Source organism: Ovis canadensis, chromosome 3, assembly GCF_042477335.2.
Source record: "Ovis canadensis isolate MfBH-ARS-UI-01 breed Bighorn chromosome 3, ARS-UI_OviCan_v2, whole genome shotgun sequence".
Lineage (NCBI taxonomy): Eukaryota > Metazoa > Chordata > Mammalia > Artiodactyla > Bovidae > Ovis > Ovis canadensis.
Genome location: NC_091247.1, coordinates 146,465,368 through 146,491,408, shown reverse-complemented (window position 1 = coordinate 146,491,408; position 26,041 = coordinate 146,465,368). Strand labels below are relative to the sequence as shown.

At 39.7% G+C, this 26,041-nt stretch overlaps 1 protein-coding gene across 1 annotated transcript in view; it reads left to right on the top strand.

Annotated features, from left to right (window-relative positions):
- Window positions 1-13,651: 13,651 nt before the first annotated feature.
- ARID2 (AT-rich interaction domain 2) overlaps window positions 13,652-26,041 on the top strand; it is a 207,613-nt gene continuing 195,223 nt past the window's right edge. The window contains exons 1-3 of the mRNA XM_069584502.1: window positions 13,652-14,864; window positions 14,979-15,072; window positions 16,141-16,238. Of these exons, the coding sequence (XP_069440603.1) occupies window positions 14,773-14,864; window positions 14,979-15,072; window positions 16,141-16,238 (284 nt within the window). The 5' untranslated portion in view covers window positions 13,652-14,772. The remainder of the gene's footprint in view (window positions 14,865-14,978; window positions 15,073-16,140; window positions 16,239-26,041) is intronic.

Genomic DNA, 26,041 nt, shown 5'->3' with positions numbered 1-26,041 from the left:
GCACAATAAAGGACAGAAATGGTAAGGATCTAAGAGAAGCAGAAGAGATTAATGAGAGGTGGCAAGAATATACAGAAAAATGATACACAAAATATCTTAATGACCTGGATAACCATGATGGTATGATCACTCACCTAGAGCCAGACATCCTGAAGTGTGAAGTGATGTGGGCCTTAGGAGGCATTATATGAACAAAGCTAGTGGAGATGATGGTATTTCAGCTGAGCTATTTTAAATCCTAAAAAGACATTGCTGTTAAAGTGCTGCACTTAATATGTCAGCAAATTTAGAAAACTCAGCAGTATCACAGGACTGGAAAAGGTCAGTCTTCATTCCAATCCCAAAGAAGGGTAATGCCAAAGAATGTTCAAGCTACTGTACCATAGCACTCATTTCATATACTAGCAAGGCTATGCCCAAATCTTTCAAGCTAGGCGTCAGCAGTATGTGAACCAAGGACTTCCAGATGTATAAGCTGGGTTTAGAAATGGCAAAGGAACCACAGATAAAATCGACAACATCTGCGGATCATGGAGACAGCAAGGGAATTCCAGAAAAACATGTTTCATTGACTATGCTAAAGCCTTTGACTGTGTAGATCACAATAAACTGTGGAAAATTTTTAGAGATGGGCGTACCAGACCACCTTACCTGTCTCCTGAGAAACCTGTATGCAGGTCAAGAAACAACAGTTAGAAACTTACATGGAACAATGGACTGGTTCAAAATTGGGAAAGGAGTAAGACAAGGCTGTATATTGTAATCCTGCTTATCTAACTTACATGCAGAGTCCCATCATGCAAAATGTTGGGCTAGACAAATCACAAACTGGAATTAAGATTGCTGGGAGAATGATCAATAACCTCAGATATGCAGATGAAACCACTCCAATGACCGAAAATGAAGAACTAAAGAGCTTCTTGATGAGGTTGAAAGAAGAGAGAGAAAAAGCTGGCTTGAAACTCAACATTCAAAAAACTTAAGATCATGGCTACTGGTCACATTACTTCACGGCTAACAGAAGGGGAAAAAGTGGAAGCAGTGACTGATTTTTCCTTGGGCTCCAAAATCACTGTGGAAGGTGACTGCAGCCATGACATTAAAAGAACTTGCTCTTTGGAAGGAAAGCCACGACAGACAGTGTATTAAAAAACAGAGACATCACTTCGCTAACAAAGGTCTGTATGGTCAAAGCTATGGTTTTTCCAGTAGTCACGGATGGATATGAGAGTTGGACCGTCAAGAAGGCTCAGTGCCGAAGAAATGATGCTTTCGAATTATGGTGTTGGAGAAGACTCTTCAGAGTCCCTTGGACTGCAGGGAGATCAAATCAGTCAATCCTAGAGGAAATCAACCCTGAATATTCATTGGAAGGGCTGATGCTGAAGTTCTAATACTTCGGCCACATGAAGGGAAAAGCTAATTCAATGGAAAAGACCCTGATGCTGAGAAAGACTGAAGGTGAGAGAAGGGTGAAGCAGATGATGAGATGGTTAGATAGCAACATGGACATGAATTTGAGCAAACTTGGGAAATAGCGGAGGACAGAAGAGGCTGGTCTGTTACAGTCAATGGGGTCACATATGACTTGGCAACCGAACAACAAACCCTAGACATCTGGATTTCAGTGTTTCTATATCCTTTGAAAATAACTTTAAAATCTGTAATTCTGATGATTGTTTAAGAATTAATGGCCTTGTTAATAATATTTAAAATAGCATTTTGATTTCTGAGTTTCTTGGCAAATTTATTTAAGCTGAGAAAGAAAATCATTGGCACACTCCTTTTCTTGCAAATATATGTTCACACACACGTACACACCTTTGATTATACACAATTTCTTATTTAAAGGAAGCGTTTCTGCTATCTCATCCTGTTTAAATTTGTAACAGGTGCTATGACTAAAACAAAACACTTAATGTATAATATTGAAGAGGGGACTGGTAGCTCAGAGAAAAATAATAAATTGGTCTCTGGATATGCAGGCTGTTTTAACACCAGATAGTAAAGATTTGCTTTCTCCATATTTTTCCTAAGTGGCAGAAAGTGTTATCCTGAGATTGTACCTTCACTCCTAAAAGCCAAAACTTCCTCATTCTGCTCAAGTTTTTGGGTAGTTCTTGTAGACAACTGCAAATAAAGGTTTCTTCACTTGTGGAGGCGTTAACATATCTAGCAGTCTTTCTATTCTCTTCAGCTGTACCTATTTCAAAATGTTATTCTCATGAAAGTAAGGCTGTGGTGATTTCTCATTTTAAGGCATCATTGGGCTTCTTTTTTACCCACTTGTTTTCTCTGCTAACTCATTTGGATGTTACCTTTTTCAAGATCAGGCAGCAAACTAACTTTAAAAATAGAATGAATGAATGAACAATTGATTGAATAAATAAATAAAACTCATCCCTCTTGGGAGCCTTCTGCAAATATTCAGGTTAATATTATATATCTGTTATTCTTAAGAATATATTTCAGTGCTTATGGGTACCTTTGCAGGATAGTAACATACTTACATGAAGGAGCTGACATGATTGTTGGTGATGTCTTTAACATTAAAACCTAACAATAGCATTTTGATGATAGTCAGGGAATACACTTTTTCAAATAGATTGTAAGTGGAATCTATACGGTCCTACAGGTTTCTCAAAGACTTTTCTGTCCCTCCATCTAGAAACAGTAGTGACAGCGTAACATCCAGCAGCCCAGCACATACCTCAATTTCTAATTTTCAGCAAACATACTGGATTTAACTCACAAATTATTCATAATCTATGAAATTTCCAGGCAATCACCCCACTACATTCTCATCTAAGGTTCATTGGTGAAACACATAGCCTGAACCTGACTTAAGGTGGCCTTTTAAAGTCTTCCTACTTGTCAGGTGCAAAGGTGTTCTGTCTTGGAACAAAGCTTTATGTTTTATAAGACAATGACCTCACTCATCAAATAATTTATTATTAATTTTTAGTTTCTCATAGACGCAAAGTTCCAGAATATTCCTTGGATACTTCCCACTTGAATCACCAGATTAGTGGAGGCAGTTTACAAATAGCTTCTGGCAGTGCTGGGTCCATCTGACAGCTGGCGGACCTTCTAACCCTGGCCTTCTCATCAGGAAAACTCAACCTCATGTTTCAGATATGTCCCCAAACTCTTCCAGACCTATTCTAAGAGAATCCATCAGGAAACAACTAGTAGCTCCAAGATAGCACTTGACTTGCCTGTCAATAGGAAGGTCTTGCCTCTGACTTCATTTGATGGTTCTTAACTAGAGTATACTTTGTCCTCTTTTAGAACACCCTTTTGCCTTCACGCTTTGAGGTTTGGTCTTGGCCACTTCTGAACTAGGTTCAAAGACTATGAAACTTTTAAGGCAGATTTTCTATTCTGAAAATCTTTCTGTAGGGAACCTATTTAATCACTTTTCCTCTTGGAAAATAAATCTCTACTTGAGACCTATCTATCAACACAAGATAAACCAGGACTGCTAATTTCTCTTTCATCCAAGACTGGCAAAGGACCTCCACCAGAATGACAACTGCATGACCCTGAGCAAGTACTATGCAGGTTGCTACTTGCTACTCTACCCTTTCTGAACTTTCTGGTTTGATTATTGTCTCAATTATAAATTGAGGAGCATCTATTACCAGAATGAGCAAAACTAGCTTTACTAAAAGTAATGGACCTATACCTAGGTATTGTACTTATATTCTTGGCTTTGGAAACTCAAAAAATACAATAATACATTCCTTAAATACTGAGTTTGTCCTAAATTACCACAAAATACAAAGGGAGAAACTCCTATACCAGTGTCTTTTACTTGAATAACATGTTTGGACAGCTAGAAGTGTAAAAAAAAAAACCCACCTCCTTTAATGTTCAGAGTATAGCACTAGTTTATCACAATAAAATTTGTGAGAAAATATGCAGGTACTTGCCTTATAATTAGCAATTGATGTCCCTTAGTTTTTGTACTATGTTGATGGGAAATGAGCAGCTTATCCTAGGCTGTATAAAAAATGTTATCTGGATCTCTGGTTCTGGGTAAACCTCCAACTTTAATATGCGACTTTAAGAAACGAGTACGAAAACTTGCAATGTTGTAGCCACACGTTCCGGGAAACAAACTCACTCAGAAGGACAATGCAGATAGTGGAGTGCAGTTTATTACACCAGTTTCCTATCCGAAAAAATCCCCTGGTGATCTCTGGTAATAATTTTCTCTTAGACAGCGTGGACACACCTCCTAAATGACCTTCACAAATTTCCTTCCTAAACCGTAGCACACTCGTTGACCTGTGTACCAAGCAATCGTTGCTGCCTGCCTATTCCAGGCCCTTGTGGGTCCGTGCCCCTTCTAGTTCCTCCCAGGGGGGTGATCAGGCCCCCTCTTCCACCCTACCGGGTGGGTTCCTCCTCACCTGAGCGCTCAGTTCCCTTGCTGCTGTTCACTACCTGCCAAAGCGAAGAAACCCGGCGTTGAAAGGTTGAATTCTTTCAGAGGGGCGAGGTGCCTTCCCCACTCTAGGAGATTCAAGCCACAAAGCCTTGGGGTGGACTCAAATGAGACCTGTCTCCTCAAAGTGAGGAGTTTCCCAGCTAATGCACCAAATGTTGTAGCCACGCGTTCCGGGAAACAAACTCACTCAGAAGGACAATGCAGATGGTGGAGTGCAGTTTATTACACTGGAGGGCCCAAGGCAGAGTCTCCTCTTAGCCAGGGACCCCGACCAGCATTTGTGAAAACCTTTTATACCCCATGTGTATGTGTCTGAACCCACCACTCCAAATTCCTTGAGACTTACAGAAACCAAGGAAAATACAGTCCTGATAACCCCATCGTTCACATGCTATGTGCTCAAACAGTCAAACAATTAGCCAATAATCAATAAACCCGAGGTTACACTCCAATAGATACAGAAACATTTATGGCCTGTCTGGAGGAAGGGGTGATAGTGTATGTTTTCTCTTAGGCGATGAGTAACCTAGGTATGATCTTCAAGGTTCCCCTGTCTGGAGGGGGTCTTATCCTTCTGTTGTTGTTTTCACAGGCAGTAAACAGAGTTCAGAGTCCACTGGAAAGGTGGCCGAGCATGGTCAGCATGAACAGGCCTAAGATGGAGTCCAGGCCCTATGAATTCCTTCTTCAGCAAAGATACTGATTTCATTTGTCGAGTTCACTCACGCTCAGAGTCATACACATTTGCCCCAACTTTGAGGCTTCCAATACTTCCCAGGGGAAAGTAGTCACAATGTCTGTGAAGTACAGTGGTTTAGAGAAATACTATCCCCAAGAGAGGTTATACAGTCTCAGAAAGAAAAAAAAATTATCAAAGTAAGGTAATAAGGCCACTTCTCTAACTCTGCTCCTGAGAGATGGCCACTGCACTAAGGTCATATAGAATCCCGTGGCTCCGATTTCACCTTAGCCAGTAAAGAAAGGATGTGTATTCTCACTGGCAAGGAATGATGTCAGAATTTGCCAAGCTGCACCAGACTGAGAGCTAGGTTCTCCCTACATGGTGTGGATAAAAAATGTTACCAGTAAACAAACGATGCTCTGACCATCAAGCCTTTTGCCACTGCAGCTCCACCCCCCCTCCCCCACCCTCTAACACACACATACACAAAGGGGAGTGGCTAGAAACAAATACTAGCCCTAGGGAGCATATCAAAGGGACGATTTCAATGAGCCCAGACACTTGCATATTCCCCTACACAGAAAAGTGCTAAATTCATTAGCTTGAGATGTCTGCTTTTTCTCTAACAGTAATCTTTTAATGTTCTGACTATCTGGTTTCTGGTACAAAAACTCCTAAAATACTCTTGTTTCTCCCTTACTTCTTTAAGATGGTCCCTCAGAGCTATCCGAGAAGCTGTCTCATTGGACCCTTAGGAAATCCACCAAATAAAACATAATTTTCAACTTTTAGGTTGTGCTTTTTAAGTCGACAGTGGGTTGATAGCCTTTCATTGGGCATTTAGTAGTTATAAAATTGCACAAGGTATTGTGGTGAGGCTAAAAATGTTATTCTATGTAGCAGTAATATTTATAGACGTTACATAAGTTGTAGACTTAAAAGGCTCATTTCAAATGGTCTTAACCTGGATACTAAATAAGTAGCACACACTGACAAAAAAGTCCAAGTGATAAGGGGAGATCCTGCAGCCCCTAATTTAAGATAAAGTATTGCCCCAAAGTGAAAGTTGTTCAGTTGTGTCCAACTATACAGTCCATGAAATTCTCCCAGCCAGAATGCTGGAGTGGGTAGCCTTTCCTTTCTCCAAGGGATCTTCCTGACCCAGGGCTTGAACCCAGGTCAGAATCCGCCTGCAATGCGGGAGACCTGGGTTCGATCCCTGGGTCAGGAAGATGCCCTGGCGAAGGGAAAGGCTACCCACTCCAGTATTCTGGCTGGGGAATTCCATGGACTATGGGATTGTATAGTTCATGGGGTCGTAAAGAGTCGGACACAAATGAGCGACTTTCACTTTCACTGCCTAAAAAGTCTAGGACCTCATGTTTGAGCTTACTTTTCCCAATAATTCCCTAAGGAAAGGCCTTCTATTAGCTCATTCTACCAATATTTCATTTTTATTTTGTCACTTTCACTAATCAATGACTTCTGTTTAAACTTTTATATACTACTCTTTAAATAATAAATGATTCAGATAAATTTACGGTTTTATACGTATCTACTTAGCAACTAACTATGATTCTGGAATTTGGATTTTATTACTAAGACAGAATGAATGTTAGTTGAAAAAGCACTTATTTGTGAGCTAGGAGCCTTACTGTAAACTGTTTACCTTTGAAGAATGAGCTCAATGTATGACATAAATCAACTACATCAGCCTAATTACTGGAGTCTGAGTAAAGCACATATATTCTTTCAAATATGCCCTTTCTCTTCGGCTCAGTCTTAACATATATACATATGTAAAACATGGGGTGGGGTGCAAACCTTCTTCCTTTCAAAGACAAGGCACGGAATTGTAGATTTTGAACAACTATGCATATAATTATCTACATACCAAAAAAAAAAAGGGCAAAGAAATAATTAACATATTATAATATCCATTGAGCAATTTGGAATATGCATAATTTAGGACTAAAGTAGTTTATTTAGCCTTTTTAAAAAAGGTTACGTTCAACTGCAGTCTGAGGTTGGTAGCGTTAAATTCCTATGATCATACGTAGGGCCCAAAGTCAAGCTACAAGAACCTGCTATGGGATAAAGTACCCTGGTGAAAGAAGTCTATAAAACCAAGGTCTGGACCAACTCCTAGGTACAGTCCTCAGAAACTGCAGCAAGGAGCAACAGAACAGGTAAAGACAAAGGTAAAAAGGAAGACGGCAGTGTGACCTGGAGACACCACTGGAAACATTCTGATCAATGTCACCCCTGCACCCTGAGTACATACTACTACCACTGCTCCAGTGGTAATAAATTCATATATATATCCACAGGTATTCTCAATTAGGAAGTGGAAGCATTACAGTAGGGACCTTATCCCTTATCTATATATTTTCTATGAAGGACAAATTGAAAAATGAGTAAAAGCATTCAAACAATCTTTAAAACCTATCGCAGTTCTTGAGAAATAGATTTTGGCTTGTTTGCTATAATCCTTACAATCTCATGAACTAAAATGATATGCCTTAACTTTCAAAATGGCTTTCTCTACAGGCCAACAACTGCCAAATAAAAACCAGCCCCAGCTGTGGTGATCCTCTCAACTTATTTGTCTTTAGTAATATAACTTTACATTTTTGGATATGACAGGGCCCTTTAAGATGCCCATGCCTGCTGAGAACTTCTCCCTAGAAAAATGCAATAAAAACATCTGTTTCACAAGGATGGCGGATTCCTTGGGCACTCTTCTTATCTAACTGTAAATATATTACTATTTCAAAAGACTCTTCAGAAAGTGACACTGAGAACAGAGTAAGAAGGGGACTACCTCCTGGGGTAAGAAGCTGTGGTACACTAACCACCCAGGGCAGTGTGCTCCTGATGTTACTCCTCCTAGTTTTGGTGGTCCCCAACTTTTCATGAAGCAGAAAAAATAAATGAGGTAAGCAAACAACAGTGTAAAGGATGGATTTAGTTTGGTTGGAAGAGAGCAAATTCCTGCATATCCTAAAGAGGGAAGCTTCTCTTCTGTTACCAGAGGAACAGGAGGACCATTTAACTGCTAATTAATTCTGAGGAAATCTGTCCTTAAATGCAGTTAACAGGGACAGATATTAGAATAGGACCTAACTTCCTATTTACTTAGGTTATCAGTAATCACTAATTGCTTTCGTTGTTAGTATTGTTAATGAGAAGGAAATTTTATTTTACAAATGTAGTTCAATAATCCTAAATTTTTCATTTTTTTAAATATTTGGAAGCACTGCAGTCAACTGCAAAATATTGTCAGTTATTTTGTACCCCTGAAGAGCTGCTTCTAAGTATTTCTCATGTACATTATCACACAAAGATAATGAGAATTGAGTCCTACCTACTACAAATTATGTCAAAGAACCACAACACTTTAAAAAAAAATTTGCCACTGATTGGTTAGAATTTCCCTCAATGTATAGCAAAATGCCTCAACAATTTACATTGGTGGCTTTCAATTTTGATGCTATACATGAATAGCTTGTGGTATGTTTTCAGAGAAAAACAATAGCTAAATAAATTAAATTATTAAGTTAATATTACTCTGACTCCTATAGTTATGAAGGAAAGAACTGTATCTACTGTAATGAAAACTAATTACATAGTTTTACATTTTGGCTTAATTCCTATGTTATCGTTTTGCCAAGACTGCCAACTTCTTAAGCTTTACAGCTAGTCAAGAATTGAATTAAATTTGCATTAAATACAAAGTTAATGTCTTTGGGGTTTAATTTTTTTTAATTAATAGCAAAGTTCAATGTCAGAAGAGTCAATGTATCAAAAAATTGAAACAGAAAATCAAAACTCATTAAAACAATTCCTGTTTGTTTGCTCAGTAATATATTTTTCACATTCAGTGAAAATTCTCTTACCCTTCTCATAATTAAACTATTGGAATATTTTTTGTGGATCTGAATTTTCAAAGAATGTGATTTAAACACTTAATAGTTTTATACAACTTTGAATAATACTAATCCTAACATTGATACTAACATTAATGTAATGCTGCTTTGTACACAATTATATTCAACTATTTATATACTAAACAGAATTTTGAACTTAATATTAAACATCCTGCTTTTGTATTATAAATTAAGAACCTTATGGTCTGAATATTTCATTATCATTGTTTAAAAGCCACAGTTAAGAAAAACTTACTTCTGGAGGTTTCTTTGAGGGCCAAGTGAATTTCTCTTCCCTCACCTTTTGCCCAAGGTAAGCATTCAACAAATATTTACCTAGTGATTTAGTAATCTGCACTGATAAAAATAAACAAATATTTCTTTGGTTTAGTATTAATGCTCTCCTGGTTTTCAGAAGTTATTAAATACTATTAGTGAAGTGCTAAACTACTGTAAACTGTAATGATACTACAATAAGCAGTTTGGGGCTTACTTTTCTTTTTCAGTTAACAAAAGAGATGAGATAAATAACACAACAAATGTAGCACCTTAAACCCATAACAATTTAAAAAATTCAAGGTTAGATAATTGACCTAAACATCAAGTGAGACCAACTTCCTCAAAAAGCACATTTGGGATTGCCTCTCCAAAGAATACTATAATTGGGTAAAATTTAATGTTCTTCTAGCTATTGTCTTATTAAGAAGTCTTTTTTAGTTGAAAATTATAGCTTTCTTTAAGCAAATTGCACTGAATTTACGTACAAAGCATAACCTTTAATATATACTGAACAGAAGCAACCATGAAATACCCCAAAGAACCAGACTCCACATAGATATATTACTTAGTAATCTGTCAACAGCAGATTCAGAATATCTACAATTACCCTAATCTGCAGCATAATAAACTATTACCTCACCTTTTAAAAGCTTAGTTACCAGCACTCCTTTAGAATCCCTTGAAGGAAAGTCCACATCTATGATTTGGTATCGTAATCAAATGTTCAAATAAGTTAGTCCACATAAAAAAGTATAGCAGCAGACACAAGCAGAGCAGCAAGTGCTGAAAGCACTCTCACATCTTACCAAAAGTTCCTTTCCAAGATCATCTTTAATGAAACATAAATTTAAGTTCAATAGCCCTGTTCAAGCAATTAAATCTGGGAGTAACCTAAAATCCACAATTTCTCTGATGAATTAACATATCACTTTCTCAGTTATTTAAGCTGCTGAAATCATAAACCTGACATGCTTGATTTGAAATTTGGTATAGTTTTTTACAAGAGAGAATTTTAAACATCACGATTTCTTGATTAAATAATAATAAAACTGATAAGGATCAAAGATTCATATAAAATAACAGAAATCTCTAATGGTGTTCAGGCTCTGCAGTTACTATTAAAAACAATTTTGCATTTTTTCACACCAAAAGGGCTTTGTCGACATTTTTCATCAAATCAGTGAACTACAGGAACTGAGTTTTGACAATTTCCACTATTATCAGTAATTTTTATAGGACTATTTTCCATTAATTCTTGAAACTATGAACTGTATTTTATTTATATCTTATCCAATTGGAGACTATCTATGTAAAACTGTCACATTCTCTAGCAATTTCTTTTCCAGGTCCACCTGCTCTGTGCTGCCCACTATAGGAAATGCAGTATGGCACAGAGAAATGTAACACTATGCACTAGAGTTAAAAATTAGTGCAATCCCATGAAAATTTTTTTTCTGGGTACTTGGGTCCTAAGATAGGCTTTTCCTGCAAGAGATACAGACTGATTAGCGGTAACCAAGTTTATTACATATATATAAAAAACATCAGTAGGAACAGACAGCACCAGAAACTGTACCCTGGTAATGCATGCGCCAAGAGCAGCTAGCGGGTGCAGCAGGGGATGGGGCATGGAACTTAGTGATTGAGGCGCAGCCTGCAGAAAGATGCGGTTCTGCAGTACAGAGGGAAGATGAGGGTTAAAATCAACACAAACAAAATGCCTCAAAAAAAAAATGTCATAGAAATACAAAAGATGGCTGTAACTGGATAAAAAAAATTTGAAGTAAACTATTCACGTAATACATTCCTAAGTTTCATAAAATGAATCTCTTTCCTTAACATGTTACATACCTCTTACAGGCAAATACTCATTAATAGCTTACTTTGGCCTTATATTTTTCTAGTCTTGGAGAAATAGAACCGTTTAACAATCTGACAAATATTTGTTTCATGTTTTTGTCTTCTTTGACTAGAGCATATCTAAAGTGCTATGAATTTAAATTCTATCCATCAGATACTCTTTAGGACTCCATTTTGAGGATGACAGCGTCTTCTGCAGAAAAATAATCCTTTCTTTTCCTCAGAATCGATATGTCCCGTTACATATCACATTTTAAATGTTAAAAAAAGGGGTGGGGGCATTAAAACGTTAGGATCACACTCCAGGTGTTTAGCCTTTGCTATCTGTACTGCAAAGCAAAACACACTGTTGTATACACACAAACACACACAAACAGCAAGCAGTCAGTGGCTTAGAAGTGGCCACCTCCCCGTTAAAAACAAAACCAGAAAATGTCACCCCTCCATCCTGCCCTTCAAATTCGAAATAAGACAGCCAGGTTCGCCCACTGCAGTGGGATACTAGAAAAAACGTTCTAACGTTTAACCTAAAACACGGTTAAAACATACAACCCTAGGTCCAGACGACTTAAATTTCAGTGTACGTGCCTTCATTCCCACTCCTGCCCCGGTAGCATCATTCAGGGCCCGGGTCCCGACGGCGACCACCCGGCGCGCCGAGGCTGCCGGCATCCGCGAGGACCGCCGACTCCGGGCAACCCGGCTCCCGGCCGCCTGACGGAGCAGGAGCGTCCGCGGCTCCCGGAGCTCACGACTCTGGCAAGGGATCCCGGTGGGGCTGCGGACTCTGGCATTTAAAAACTACTGAAAAGTCTCGCTGTTGAAGTGACTCGGCGGAGGCCGCTGCCACTTGGTGTCGCCGGGTCCCGGTCCTTTCTGAGCCGTCCCGGGGCCCCAGGCGACCCTCCGCGAGACCGCGGTCAGCTCCCGGGAGCGGGGAAGAGCAACCAAAGCCAAAAGACGCCGCGGCAAGTTCCCGGAGCAGTCAGCTGCAGCTTTCCCTTCTCTCTTCAGTTACAAGTACCCCGGCAGCTTCGGGCGCTTCCTTAGAGAAAATGAAAAAAGTGAAAAAGCGTGGAGGTGCTAGAAGTCGCTGACATTTTCCGTCGAAGCAGATCCTCTCGGCTCCATCCCTTAAGCAGGATTTCCAAACTCAGATGTATCCTTAGCGGAGGTATTCCATGTTGACAGATCTCTCGCCTCCCACAAAATGGGGCCGAGGAGGCGGCCGCTGTCTCCTCTATGGGCGCCGCCATTTTGTGAGGCGGCGGCGCGGCGGCAGGAGCCCCGGGTGTGTGTAATGGTTGAATAGAATGACCCCCTCTAGGGAATCCCCGGCGCTGACAGTTACGTAAGGGGCTGTGCGCAAGTGCGGCGTTTAGGGAATCCGCACAGCTCGGGACTCGCAGCTCTGCGGCCCATATCTCCACCACCCCTAAGAGGACTGGTGGGGGAAGGGACGGATGACCTGGTCTCCCTTCTGCCCCGCCCCCCCTCGCCTCCAGCCTGGGCTTCGCTGCTCCACTCCCCCGGCCTCGTCTCCGCCCCTCACTGGCTTCCGAGACACTTACTGGCCCTTGGGTGTCAGGAACTGCCTAGCCATAGCCTTATTCCAACCCCGTTTAAGAGGCAAACTTTACTTGAGAAATAATCCGTTTCCTAGAGTGAGCACCGGAAGCGTGGCTGGACTATATTACATAATTCTTTTCACTACCAAATAAATGTTCTCATTGGAATCACTACCTGAAATAACCCATCCAACCCTTTACTAGAATGTGACCTTGGGTGTCGGTGACTTTGCCTATAGTGGCCATCGCGGAAATGGGAATAATAATATGCTTCACAATTCTTGAAGCTTAATTAACATTTGCAGCAAACGGCTGACCCCAACACCCCTTGTAGATATAAACTTGTGGTAGTATTTGTTGAGATGTTACGTCTCCCATTTGAACAGCCTCTTATTTTGAGCTTCAAAAATATTTTAAACCGGGATCGTATTAAGACATTTGAGAAAAAGCAAAAACATAAGATTTTATTCAATATGTTTTAAGCAAACTATAACATACCTTAATATAAAAATATAAACGTTAATTATTATCGTCCAAGTTCAAAAGATTGCTTCCCAATCAGTTTAATTACTGTTTGCATAACTGCACAGAATAATCTAGTTTGAGAAATGAAACCAACAAAAGTCAAGATGAATTAAGAGCATGATTCCATTTCCACAGAACTAGGACAGACAGTTCACATTGTATTTAATTTACAGTTTGCTAAAGTTAGTTTGTGTGTAAGTCATGGAAAATGTGCTAACCAGGCCCCCCCTGACTATCGCCACAAAGCTCAGAAAAGCCGATTCTTTTAGACCTTATAAAAAAAAAGGTGACAGGTTGACTTTATTCCTATCAGTGAATGAAGCTAGCGTGAGGAGCTTCCCCTCTGGGCTTCCTTTCCCTCCCGAGCTCTACACCAGTTCTGTCGGACGGGCGGGGACTCCAAGGCGGCCCTTCCAACTGCCGGGCCGGGGACGCGAACATCGCCTCCACCCCTAACCCTGGAACAACCGGTAGTGGCCGTTTCCCCGCGCCTCCCCCCTTTCCGCCGGCTTTGTGTGCGTGTGAAATGTGCGGCACATTGCAGATGAACCCTAAGCCCGGCGAGCCGAGTCTATTGTTCCCCGCGAGGAGCTGCCGGGGCGGTGTGGAGTCAGGCGCAGTGCCGCGGCCGGCCCTCGGGGGTCGCTGTGCGGCTCTGGCTGCCCGGCCGTGGCGGCGACGCTGGAGGCGGCAGAGAGGGAGGCTGGCGGGGAGGGAAGCGGGCGGGCGGCGCGCAGCGGCTCGGCTGCCGCCGGTGCCTTCTGCCCGGGGACGCCCCGGCCGCGAGGCCGCGCGTGAATGTGTGCGAGGGCCCCGCGGAGCTGCGGCCGGAATACACGCTGTCACCCCGCTTTCCACAAACCACCACACAGACCTCCCCCTCCCCACCCCCAGCCCCGCCTGCCCCAGCCCCGCCGCCGCCGCCGCCGCCGCGGCCGCCGAAACTCCCGGGCCTCCGGCCACCCCGGCCCCTCACCGTCGGCTCGCCTTTCCCCTCGCCCGCTCGCGCGCCCCCGGCAGCAGCACCATGTTGAATCGCGTCCCCGGGCCGAGCCGCCTGAGCCGGCGGCGCTGAGAGGCGGGCGAGAGCCGGGCCGCGGGAGGGAGGGAAGGAAGGGGTGGGGGCCGCGCTCGCCCCGCGGCTTCGCGCGGATCCGGCAGTCGCCTGCCCCTCTAGTTTCGCTCCGATTTCTTTAAACTTTTTTAGAAATTCCCCTCCCTCCTTCCCTCCTCTCCCCCTGGCCTCCTGCTCCCTCCTTCCCCTCCTCCTCCTCCTCCTCCCCCTCCCTCCCTCCCTCCCTGCGCCGCCGCCGCCGCCGCCGCCGCCGCCGCCGCCGCCACCGCCGGCCCATGACTGAGCCCCGCCGCCGCCGGCCGAGGAATGGGCTCCGGGCTCTGGTAGGAAGCGCTGGGAGCGGGGGGCGCTTTTAAAACACCGATCTGGGTTTTTTTAAAACCTCCTTTGAAAAAATAATGGCAAACTCGACGGGGAAGGCGCCTCCGGACGAGCGGAGAAAGGGACTCGCTTTCCTGGACGAGCTGCGGCAGTTCCACCACAGCAGAGGGTGAGAGCAGAACCGGGGGGGCAGCGCCGGGGCGAGCCGGGGCGAACGGGGCTCTCCCGCTCGGGCCGCCGCGGGGTCCCGGCTGACAAGTGCGGGGCTTTCTCTCTCCCGCAGGTCGCCTTTTAAAAAAATCCCTGCGGTGGGTGGGAAGGAGCTGGATCTTCACGGTCTCTACACCAGAGTCACTACTTTAGGCGGATTCGCGAAGGTGAGTGGAAGTTTTAATTTGTATTTCCCTCTCGCTGGCCTCCTCCAAAAAGTCTCCTTTGACCCCGGAGTGGGCGCTCGGGGCCGGGGGGGTGGCCTGCGGGGGCCAGAGGCGTTCTTTTCGCTCCCAGCCGGTGGCACGGAGGCGGACGGCGGCGGGGCTGTTTTTGGCCTGGTGGCTCGCGTGCGCGCGGCGGGCGCGGGGCTCGGCGGGCGGGCGGCCCGGCGCCGGCTCGCGCCCTGCCCGGTGCCCGGCCGGCCCGGCGGGGTCTGAGCGCCGCGGCGGGGAGTGCGGGCGTGCGGGGCGCCCGCCCGAGCCCCGCGCCCGCCCCGCGCCCGCCCGCCCGCTCGCTCGCGAGTCAGCTCTGCCGCCGCTGCCGCTCTAGCACAGGCGGAGACACAGAGACACACAGACTCTGAGAGCAGTTTTCGTGCAACTCAAAATTAGCGCGGGCAGGTTTAACATCGATAATCGGCTGCGAAATGATCCCGGCAGCCGGGGGCACAGCCTCGGCCCCGTCGCCCTCGGTTTATACAGCTAACAAAAGAAACCAGGACCTGTCTCCAAATAGCCATCTTAGGCTTCAAGGCTAGGCAGAAGCTGTAGGCCTCAAAGAAGGGCCTATGGAGATGGATAGATCTGGGAGAGGGATCGGAATCGGCCCCGGCCCGGGCCCCCCCAGAACCTGCGGACGTCGCTGTCCGGAACAGTATTGATCCTTTTGAACTTTTTTTTTTTTTAGTGTAAACGGACCGCGTTGAGATTTAAAAGGGGGCGACAGAGGGACTTGCGATTGGTTATTGTCCGGGCTTCAAAAACAAAACAAACCCACCAACATCCCCCCTTCCGCCCCCCAAAACAAAACAAGTGCTATTAAATACAGGGCTCTCGGGTGAAAACACAGTGATTCAAGCAGCCCTTGCTTAGCTACTCTTACGGATCGAGCCGAATCACCCACCGATTCCTGAGGGATCTGCAGATCTCTGTAGAATGGGTATTTATTCAGAGTTAGGTTTGAGTTTTCTTGGATTGTGCACTTTCAGACAAGTGTGGCTGTGTTTTTAACAGGTTTCTGAGAAGAATCAGTGGGGAGAAATTGTGGAAGAGTTCAACTTTCCCAGAAGTTGTTCTAACGCTGCCTTTGCTTTAAAACAGTATTACTTGCGGTGAGTAGTAGTGACTCTAACAACAGTGTTGGGAAATAAGGGATTTATGGGGAGATTTGCTTTAGCAAAAAGAAGAAAAGCCCCAAGCAAGAAACAAACCTTGCACATCAGTTTCTAAACTTCTGCTAATTTCAGTTTGAGAAACATTAAATATCCACAAGGGAGGTTCTAAGAAGGTGAAAGTTTTCCTCACCTATTTTAGGATTGTTTACATTTTTCATACAGAATCATTACAGGTGACACCCCATCCCCCATCTTGATAAACATTCTTTTGTGACATTGTTATTGATTGTTTGATATCCACAGAGGGGCAGAAAGGTGATGCTGAGTAAAAGAATCAAGATAGTTAATGAAACTTTGTATCCCTTGGGAAATTTTTTCTTTGTTTTGGAAACTCCTTTGCCTTTTTAAATTCTGACTTGAAGATATTGTTAAAAAATGAAACCTCTATGTGGAACCGTGTTACTGAGTAGTTTTTCAGAATATTTATGCATAGCATAGTGTGTTGGTGCCTTAAGTGTCCAGGATTGTTTTTTTTTTTTTAAAGAAATTCTTATGTTTTTAGAAATTTTTGACTGACTGAAAAACATTTAAAAGGATTATTATCTATTTAGGAAAATTAGGGATGCTACAAAATGGAATACTATAATTGGGATTTTCTTTCATTCTCCCCCTTTTTTGACTATTTGACAGAGTACATTTCTTATTTAGTTGGCATGCGCTATAGTTTAGATAATATATTTTGTGATTCAGCATTACTTTTTCTGAGTTTTTCTCCTAGGAATACTTTCATATTGTAATTATTATGAGGTCATCATTTATTTTTCACACTTAGTTAACCAAAGGTTCCTTAGTTGGTGTTTGTTACTTAACACTAAAATAATGCTCTTCATATTTTTTTTTTCTTAATAATGATGTTATAAGATGGCCTTTTTTAGGTAGTGTGGCTACTGTATAATTTGAGTTTGGCATTTATCATTGTTCCAAATGCAGTATCCAAATGTAGATATACTGTGTTATGTTCAGCATTCTGGAATAGGAAATGCAATAATTGCACAGGTGTGCTTTCTATTGGCTATCTTAGATTGACTTCATGCTTGAAGCTGAAGAGTTCACAGAACTTTGTGAGTAGTTACTGAGTTGCACAGATGTCTAGAAAATATTAAATATGGTTAGTTATCTCTTGTGAGTGTGTGATGGCATGTGTCAGAGTGCTTTTTAAAATAAAGGATTGACACGAAAAGCAAAGTAAAACTAAATTAACCTCCAAAACTGTTGATTTTGTAGTGTGGTGAGAAGTAGAATTTTTCACTTGTGGTGATACTTATTTTTTCAGTTACAATACTGAGGAGTACTGTTAATACATGTCTTGATTTTCTGATAATAAGTTTGAATCATTGAATCATTTGAGTTGTAGACCTTTTAAAATACATGTTTTAAAGTTATATCTAGTACTTATTGGATGATTTATTGATTTCAGTATCCAGAAGGTGCTGTATGATATATATATGTTTCATGGGAAGTGTGTTTTTCTGAAGAACTCCCAGTTTATTACAAGCTACATAAATACTGTTTTTCCAGTTGTGATTTCTATCTTTGGATCATATCATCCATTAATTATACTTATAGATACCATTTTTAACTATGTAGTTTCCAGATTGTTTGGAACTCTTTACACTATTCTCAGATCAATTTGAGTTTTATGCTCTTATTAGAAGCTACGTTTTGAACTATGTCTTTAGCTAAACTTGTTTTTCCTCCATATGTCACTCTGCAGGTTTGTTTTTGTAGGGTTGTAGCTAGGCTACTAGGAAAAAAGTTGAAGCATTTGTTTTGGAAAATAAAACCATGTGAAGATTTGCATGGCTTGTAAAGAAATACAAAAGAAATATGCTGGTCACAAACTGGGTACTCCCAACCTTGGAAGATTTTTTTTCCATAGTGGTGTAATATTGCTCAGTTAGAGGACATGTATTATGCTGGGTTTTACACCTTCCTCTGAAAAATCTTAACTGGCAGACAGGATGCCAAGCTTTCACAGTAATTCAGTTACTTAACCATAAGAGTGCCTTTGCATAGTAAGAAACAGTAATCAAGTGACTTTGCAAGTTCCCTCTTTGATATATTGAATATCGTGGTTTCCGATGAGTAGATAATGCAGTGTGTTTTATAAATCACAGGTGGACCAATTTTTAAAAAAAATATGAATGACTGTTTCATTTGACTTCTGTAAGATTGTCATTCCATGTGTTCTCATTTACTCTGCAAGTTTAATATTTGCTGACATTCTTCTGTAGTTTCATTATTAATTAGATGGGTAGTTGTTAGCCTGGTATTTTATGATGTAGTTTTATGATACTACATTTAAATAAAGAAGAGCAAGCTAATGCGCTGATGTGTGTGCACCTAGATATGTGCGTGTGTGTATATATATGTATAAATATGTATGTATATACACTAGCATTTTTGTTTTCATTTTGATGCATAGACATTAAATATAGAGACTTGAGTTTAATTGTCTGCCTAAAGTTAGCTTGATTGTATCTGACATTTTCAGTTGTAGATTGTTTACAAAAATTTCTTGCAGTCTAAAATTAAAAATGCAATTGAATGTTTTAACATTGGCTTTTAAAAGTCTGGCTATTGCTCATCTATGGTGTCTGTATATTTTGTTTTCACTTAGGTCCTTTCTTGGTATGTACATCTCAGTATACTCCACAGATATTTATTATTGGACTATCTTTATAAGTTTAAAAAGATAAGATATAACTTCCTACATTTTATAGATGAAGAAGTTAAAGTACAGAAAAGTCTAAATGGCTTTAGAGGCATTTGTTAATTCAACAAAATAGTTGTATTCTTGACATGTGCTCAGTAATATTTAATCAGTCAATTATGAATTCCCTTTTCTAGTCACAAATGATTTTAAGAAATTAAAATATAATTGGAAAGTACTTATGGTTAAATTTATGCCTGAGTGTATTTATACTCTCAATGTGTTCTTTATTTATTCAGTTAATTTTATATTTTTGTTCTGTTTTGGTGCTAATATTGGGGGACATTTTACAGCTCTTTTTGTTTAGAATATAAAGCCTTGATGTGAAGACTTAGGTAAATATTTCAGATATTTTAGTTGAACAGTTTTGTTTTAGCTTACTTATGCCAACAGTACAGCTATAGTCAAGGTTAACTTGATGTTTCTATTATAACGCTTCACTTTTTGAAAAAGAGGTAGGATATCTTGGACTTAAAAAATTTTGTTGTACAAAACTGTCTATTGCTGGTTTTCTTGGAACTGTTTTACATGTACCTACCTTTGGAATAGTCAGAAACTTAACTGTAGAGTTTTCAGTTTTACTGTGAATTTATTCTTCTTTTTCCCGCTTGGTGGATGAAGCCCTCCCTTAAATTATAGCAATGAAAGTCTGCATTTATCAGGTAAATAGAATGAATACACTTGTGTGTTGAGTAGTTTGTATCTACCATGTAGATCACTTTTTTTTTTTAAGAGAAAGCCTTTTATGAATCACTTGATGTTAAATGATAGAATGCTTCAAAATTTTAATTGAGTGAATTGATAAATTGAGTTTGTGTATCAATAGAATTGATAAATGGTGATTTGCTCTCCTTATGTAAGGAATGAAAGTAATATGGAGACTGGAAGAAAAACTGTATCTAAAATTATTTACATATGCATTTTAAAATTAATTTTTATAAACTGTATCCTTCATTTTGAACAAATCTTATTTCGATATCATCTGATATTCTGTTACATTTTAGAGGGTGTGTAAACTTGTTAAAAGGAGAAGTAGAAAGTAGAAAAAGTTGAAAGACTTATCAGACCTCAGCTAAGCTGGTGTTGTGTCTTAGAAACCATGTTCTGAACAACTTATATTTGCCCTCAAGTAGGAATAAATCTAACTCTTTCCAGGGTGGATAGTTTCAGTGAGGATGCAAACTAAGGACTGTAACTCTCAGAAATGTTTATATGTTTTTTTGCATTAAAATTTTCTGCCTTAGCCGTTAAGTAAAAATGTCTGTTTCTAAACAGAATCACTTTTATAATCCTACCTCATCTCTGTTATGGATTCAGTGTTTTCAGTTTGGTTGTGTGTGAAATCCACTGTAACTTTGATAGAGAAGTACATCACTTCTGAGAATATTTTATAACCTGAAATGGAATTATATTGGAAGTTGGAAAAGGAAGGAAAAACATTTTAATTCACTGAAATTTAAATGCACTGGTCAGTGAGTTAAGCACTCAATATATGTTTTTAGGTAAAGTATTTAGCGTTTTTATTATTTGTGCGGAGGCTGCTTATTGGGCATTTTCTTGAGTGGTATAGTCCCACTAAAGTTGACTAGTAAATATAAAGTTTGTTTGAATTGGGACATATGGAGTTGTGGTGGGGGGGTTCTCTCTATTTCTTTGATCTGCCACCACCATCCTCACCACACTCTTGGGTATTTCGTTAGAGTGGAGATTCCTAATTTGTGCTATATGAAACAATTGTTCCCCTGAAATGTCCTTGAAAAGTGAAATGAATATGAGCATTACAACAATGCTAAATTTGTGTTACTTTACTGAGGGACTTCATAGAGGCTTTATTTGGTTACTGTGCCTTGTGGATCTTAAGACAATTTGGAGAAACACTATTAACTCCCTCCCGCCACCTGCAGTAAATGGTGGTTCCCAAACATCACCACTCATCACAAGGGAATGTTTGAGGAACACCTGCTAAGTTCTGTGGAGCACAGTTTGGGAACCTGAGCTAGAATAAATGAGAGTTAAGGAAGAAAAATTTTAAGTGTGGAAAATGAGAAATGAGAAGTAATTGTGTGTATTTATATAGACTTATATAAATACAGATTTAAATGATTTTTATGGAGCTGTTAAGTTGTTTATCAATGGCTGTGCAAAATTATATTGTTAACACTTACATAGTTGTTCAAATAGGGGACATTAAAAGTATCTTGTGTTCACTGCCAAGGAGAGAAAGGTAGCTGAATCATTGTGTTTTGTGGTATAGTAATTATTTTTATTGAAATGTAATAGTCATGCTAAAGTCGGTATATGCTTCAGTTTTACCATTTTAAAAACAGAGGTCATAATTATGAATTTTGATTTCAGGGAAAGCTGTTTAGAAGTAGCTTTTGGTTTAAGGACCAAACTTCCTGGAGATAAAAATAGAGATGTTAGAATTAAAGATTGTCATCAAATATTTTATGGTTTGAAATTGTAATTGTAATTTTTATGGAAAGCAAAAGTATTGGCTTTAGAATTTAAAATAAATGTAAATAACATGGCTAGTTCAGTTATCCATAGTAGAGCCCAGTAAGTAGGCAGGTTGATTCTTTTTAGTCAGAAGTACACAAAAATGTATATATGTTGACCGATGCTCATATTGATTACCTATCCTAAAGTTTATTAATGGATTCTCTTAGCAAATTAAACTTTTGGGGACCTGAAATAAACAGATGGTTCAGAGCAAATTGTCACTCTCAGTAACTTTCTGATTTTGTGAATTTTATTAGTGTGTTTTCGAAAAACTTTGTTATTGAAATGGAGTCTTAACATATATTTTTTGGTTTCAGACATTAAAAAATATCACTTGTGCTTGGCTACTTTTTGAGTATTCATTATGCTCTGAATTCAAAGTTAATTCAATTCTTCATTATATGTGCTCCTTATGACTATGTATAATGCAAAAATCTATTGCTGGAACTGAAATCTCTTGGTGATATCTAGGAGTAGATGTTGCATTATAAATTATTGCCCGCAAATGCTAGATTCATACTTCAATTAATATCTAAGTCAGTGTTTGCAGGTCTACCCCATCTTCCTGCAAGAGAATTTTATGGTGGGGCTAAATCTCTTGTTTTGGTTCTTTTATCTCATTAGTCTCTTGACGGTTCCCTTTTCTTGTCATGCCATTGGTTTATTAAAGTAATGGGGTCAGTTGTCCTTTATTGTTTAATTCCTAAGTCGTGTCCAGCTCTATGCAACCCCACGGAAGTAGCCCACCAGGGCTAATCCTCTGTCCATGGGATTTCCCAGGCAAGAATATCAGAGTGGATTGCCATTTCCTTCTCCAGGAGATCTTTCTTAGAATGCCCTAAATTCTGGATTTGGTTCACTACTTCCTTCTAGTGTCAATTAACCTGTTCCTCTATCCCCTGAATCCATTTCCTAAAAACTATTAACATTAGGTCTAAATGTTCAAAAAATTCAAGTTTAGTATTTTAGGCATTCTTTAATAGGTATGTGTGTGTTTAGTCCCTCAGTCGTGTCTGACTCTTGGGACCCCATAGACTGTAGCCCTCCAGGCTCCTCTGTCCATGGAATTCTCCAGGCAAGAATACTGGAGTGGGTTGCTGTTTCTTTCTCCATTCTTTAACAGGTAGTGCTGTGCTTTCATCACATTATGTGGCATATAATGTTTAGTTGTCCTGTTTTAGTGGTGTTAAGATTGATCAGGGTTTTTAAGTATTAATGATCTAAATAAAACCTTATATTTTTTTAAAAGTATGCCCCAGGTGATTCTTTAAGCACGCTGAAGTTTGAGAGCAGCTGATCTAAGTATTGTAATTAAACCGATTTAGTTGCTGATATAACTGGTTTAACTTGGCGTCCACATGTTGGCCAGGGCTGCATCCAGAACAAAACCTGTAGGTGACACCTGGTCTAGGGGCACCTGCTCAAGCTGCACCTGTCATCTCTAAGCAGAGCTTGGATGCAGCCTGTTTTGTTTCTGGATTCTAGAGAGGGTAACCCAAGGGCTCCACTTCAGTTGAGGGATGAAAAAAAGATAAATGAACTACCAATTTGAACTTATCCTAAATGTATTTGTGTACTAATTTGGATTTTAAAAAATTAATTAAAAATAAAATTTTCTTAATATCTAATGTTTTTAAAAAGTAGGACTTTTGTAATATTTCCCCCAAATGGAATGCCATTTATTTTATTGAATTTAGTGAATGCTTTTTCCTCTTTGTGAGTATTTTGTTGGTCTATGCCAATACTGCTTAGAGGAGTTAACTTATATTGTATAAATTCCTTTAAAAATAACAATACTAGTAATAGCTTATTTTGTTTCATGCACTTAATCTTCATTTTTCAAACCATTTTCATATGTAAAATTTTAGTTTTATCATTTCAGATTTCAGAAGTAATTGCTGTTATTTAATCTCATAAAAAAATAACACTTAGAAAAGAAATTCTTTACACCACTCAAACTCTTTTCTTCTGGAGCATATGGGCTATTTAAAAAAGAAATGGCTGTAGGTTATATCCAGCTTTCAATTCTAAGCGTCAACCATAACTGCCACTCAGTAAGGTTTATTTTATGTATTTTCAAACTGCACTTTCTCCCCCTTACGTTTCCATTCCCTTCCCTGGCTGTAGACTTACTTTAACATTTTACAAAGCATTGTCTTGGACACAACCCTACATTAGCCACAGTTGTTAAATATCTTTGAGTATATTCCATGACCTAGGAATGTTTACCTTTTGTTTCTTTTAATAAATGACTTTTTTCATTACCATATAAAGGGACCAAACCAATACGTTGCTTTTTATGAAGTAGGATTTGAAAAAAGTTGTGTAAGAATCTTCTGTTTGAATATATACCTTGTTGTGATATGTGGCAAGTCATCTTTACTTCTGGTCTTTCTTTCTGAGTTCTTCACTGCTGTACTTGGTAAATTCTTACTTGCAGTGTTCAGTGGTCGGGGCTCTGCACAGAGATGATGGTTATATAGTTTTACACATCTTTCATGGGGAGGTGTTTTCAGGTGAGATTTGTTTTTGTCCCTCTCCTAGCCAATTGCTTATCTTAAATAAACTGTTAATTTAAGTATTTTATGTTAATATGAGGTCAGTGGGAATATTATTCTATTAAAATAGGAGAAAAACGAGGCTGTAGTTTGGTCCCTAACCTGTAGTACTTTAGAAATGGGGCTGAATTTAAATGTGTTAGTAATAATGCCCAAGTTGATCACACTTTTCATAATGGTTCATGGATCAAGTGAGTTTTCAAAGTACTTGAGCTCAGATCAGACCACTAAGTATTTCATAAACAATATTTAGTACCTTAGCAGGCTGTACCTCCAAGTGTACTCACAAGTAATAGGTCAAGAGTGTTTAAGTGGTTTGGTATAATCTTTTTAGTTCACACCATTAAAAAGTCAAACTTCTGAATTTTTGAGTAGTTTTTCCTGGTAGCTCTACACTGCAGTGTATTAATATAGTAATAAGAATCTGATTGAGAGAGAAATATTAAACCTATCATTTTCTTTTCTTCCCAAGTTTTCTTTTTTCAAAATTGTTAATTTTTTTTGCTGTCTGTATGTACGTTCTTTTTTACACTTTATATTGACCAGTTATTTTGCCGCATTTGCTTTGTTGTTTCCTTTTTATATGTGATGTTGTATATGTATGTACACATATGATTGTTTTTGTTGCTGTCATTTGATCATTTGCTGTCATTACAGTTACACTGCCCTTTCCTCCTAAATATAAGTGTATATTACTTAAGAACAAAGACGTTATCTTATATACTAATAGCATGCACGCCTGCATGTTTAGTTACTCAGTTGTGTCCAACTCTTTGTGATCCTATGGACTGTGGTAGGCTGCCAGCTCCTCTTTCTGTGGGATTCTCTAGGCAAGAATACTGTAGTGGGTTGCCATTTCCTTCTCCAGGGGATCTTCTTGACCCAGGCATCAACCTGTGTCTCCTGCATTGCAGGCGGGTACTTTACCACTTGAGCCATCAGGGATACTGATAATATGACTATATTCATGTTAAGTTTTCTGTATTTGATTATTGTAATAATAGTGTAATGATCAGTTTCAGAAAGCCACATGAATATAGTTGTATTATTCGTATTACATACAAATCTTATTCAAATTTTACCAGTTGCCCCAAAGATGTCTTTTATAGCAGTCATACCAACCCATCCCTGAACTGTAATCTTGTATCACATTTAGTTGTCACATCTTGAGTTCTCCAGTCTTCTGTGTGATATTACCATTTTTGAAGAGTAAAAGCCAACTGTACTATAAAATTTGGATTTTTCTGAGGTATTTTTCAGGATTAGATTTAGCTTAAGCATTTTTGGCAGGAAGCATGTGATGTTACTTTGTCCTATTATTGCTAATAATAGCTTTGGTTAAGGTGGTGTCCTCTTGGTTTCTCCACTGTAAAGTTTCCATTTTCTCTTTTGTAATCAGCCAGTAACCCTTGGAGATGTACTTTGAGACTGTAAATATCTTGCTCACCATCACACTTTTCCCAGTAGTTCAAATATCCGTTGATGAATCTTGTCTGAATCAGTTATGGTGTCTATATGATATTTATTGTCTAATTTTATCGTTTCATCTACATTAGTTGGCAATCTATGATAAGGAAAATATTGTTTATTGTTTATTAAGAATTTATATTATACAATGGGTTAAAGTCTTATATTTTGCTGCTGAAGTTTGGCCAAGAGGAGCCCATTCAAGCTGCCTCCTTTGTATTTTTTAACAAGTTATTATTATTTCTTAGCTCTTTCTTGCATTCTGACAAAATAAGATCTTTTAGAGTCAACTCTGTTTTGCTTTTCTTGCTCTGGCATCAGCTATTTCTTCCAGAAGTCCTGGTTCCTTTTGGTGTGGAATGGTATATAGAATCCAAGAACTGGGTGGTAGGTGTGCTCAGTGTTATTGGGTTATTTTTTCTTCTAGGCCCTTTCAGAGGACAAAGTTAGAAAGTTTACTTATTTTAAATGTAAATATACGTGTTGTGCAAATCATAAGG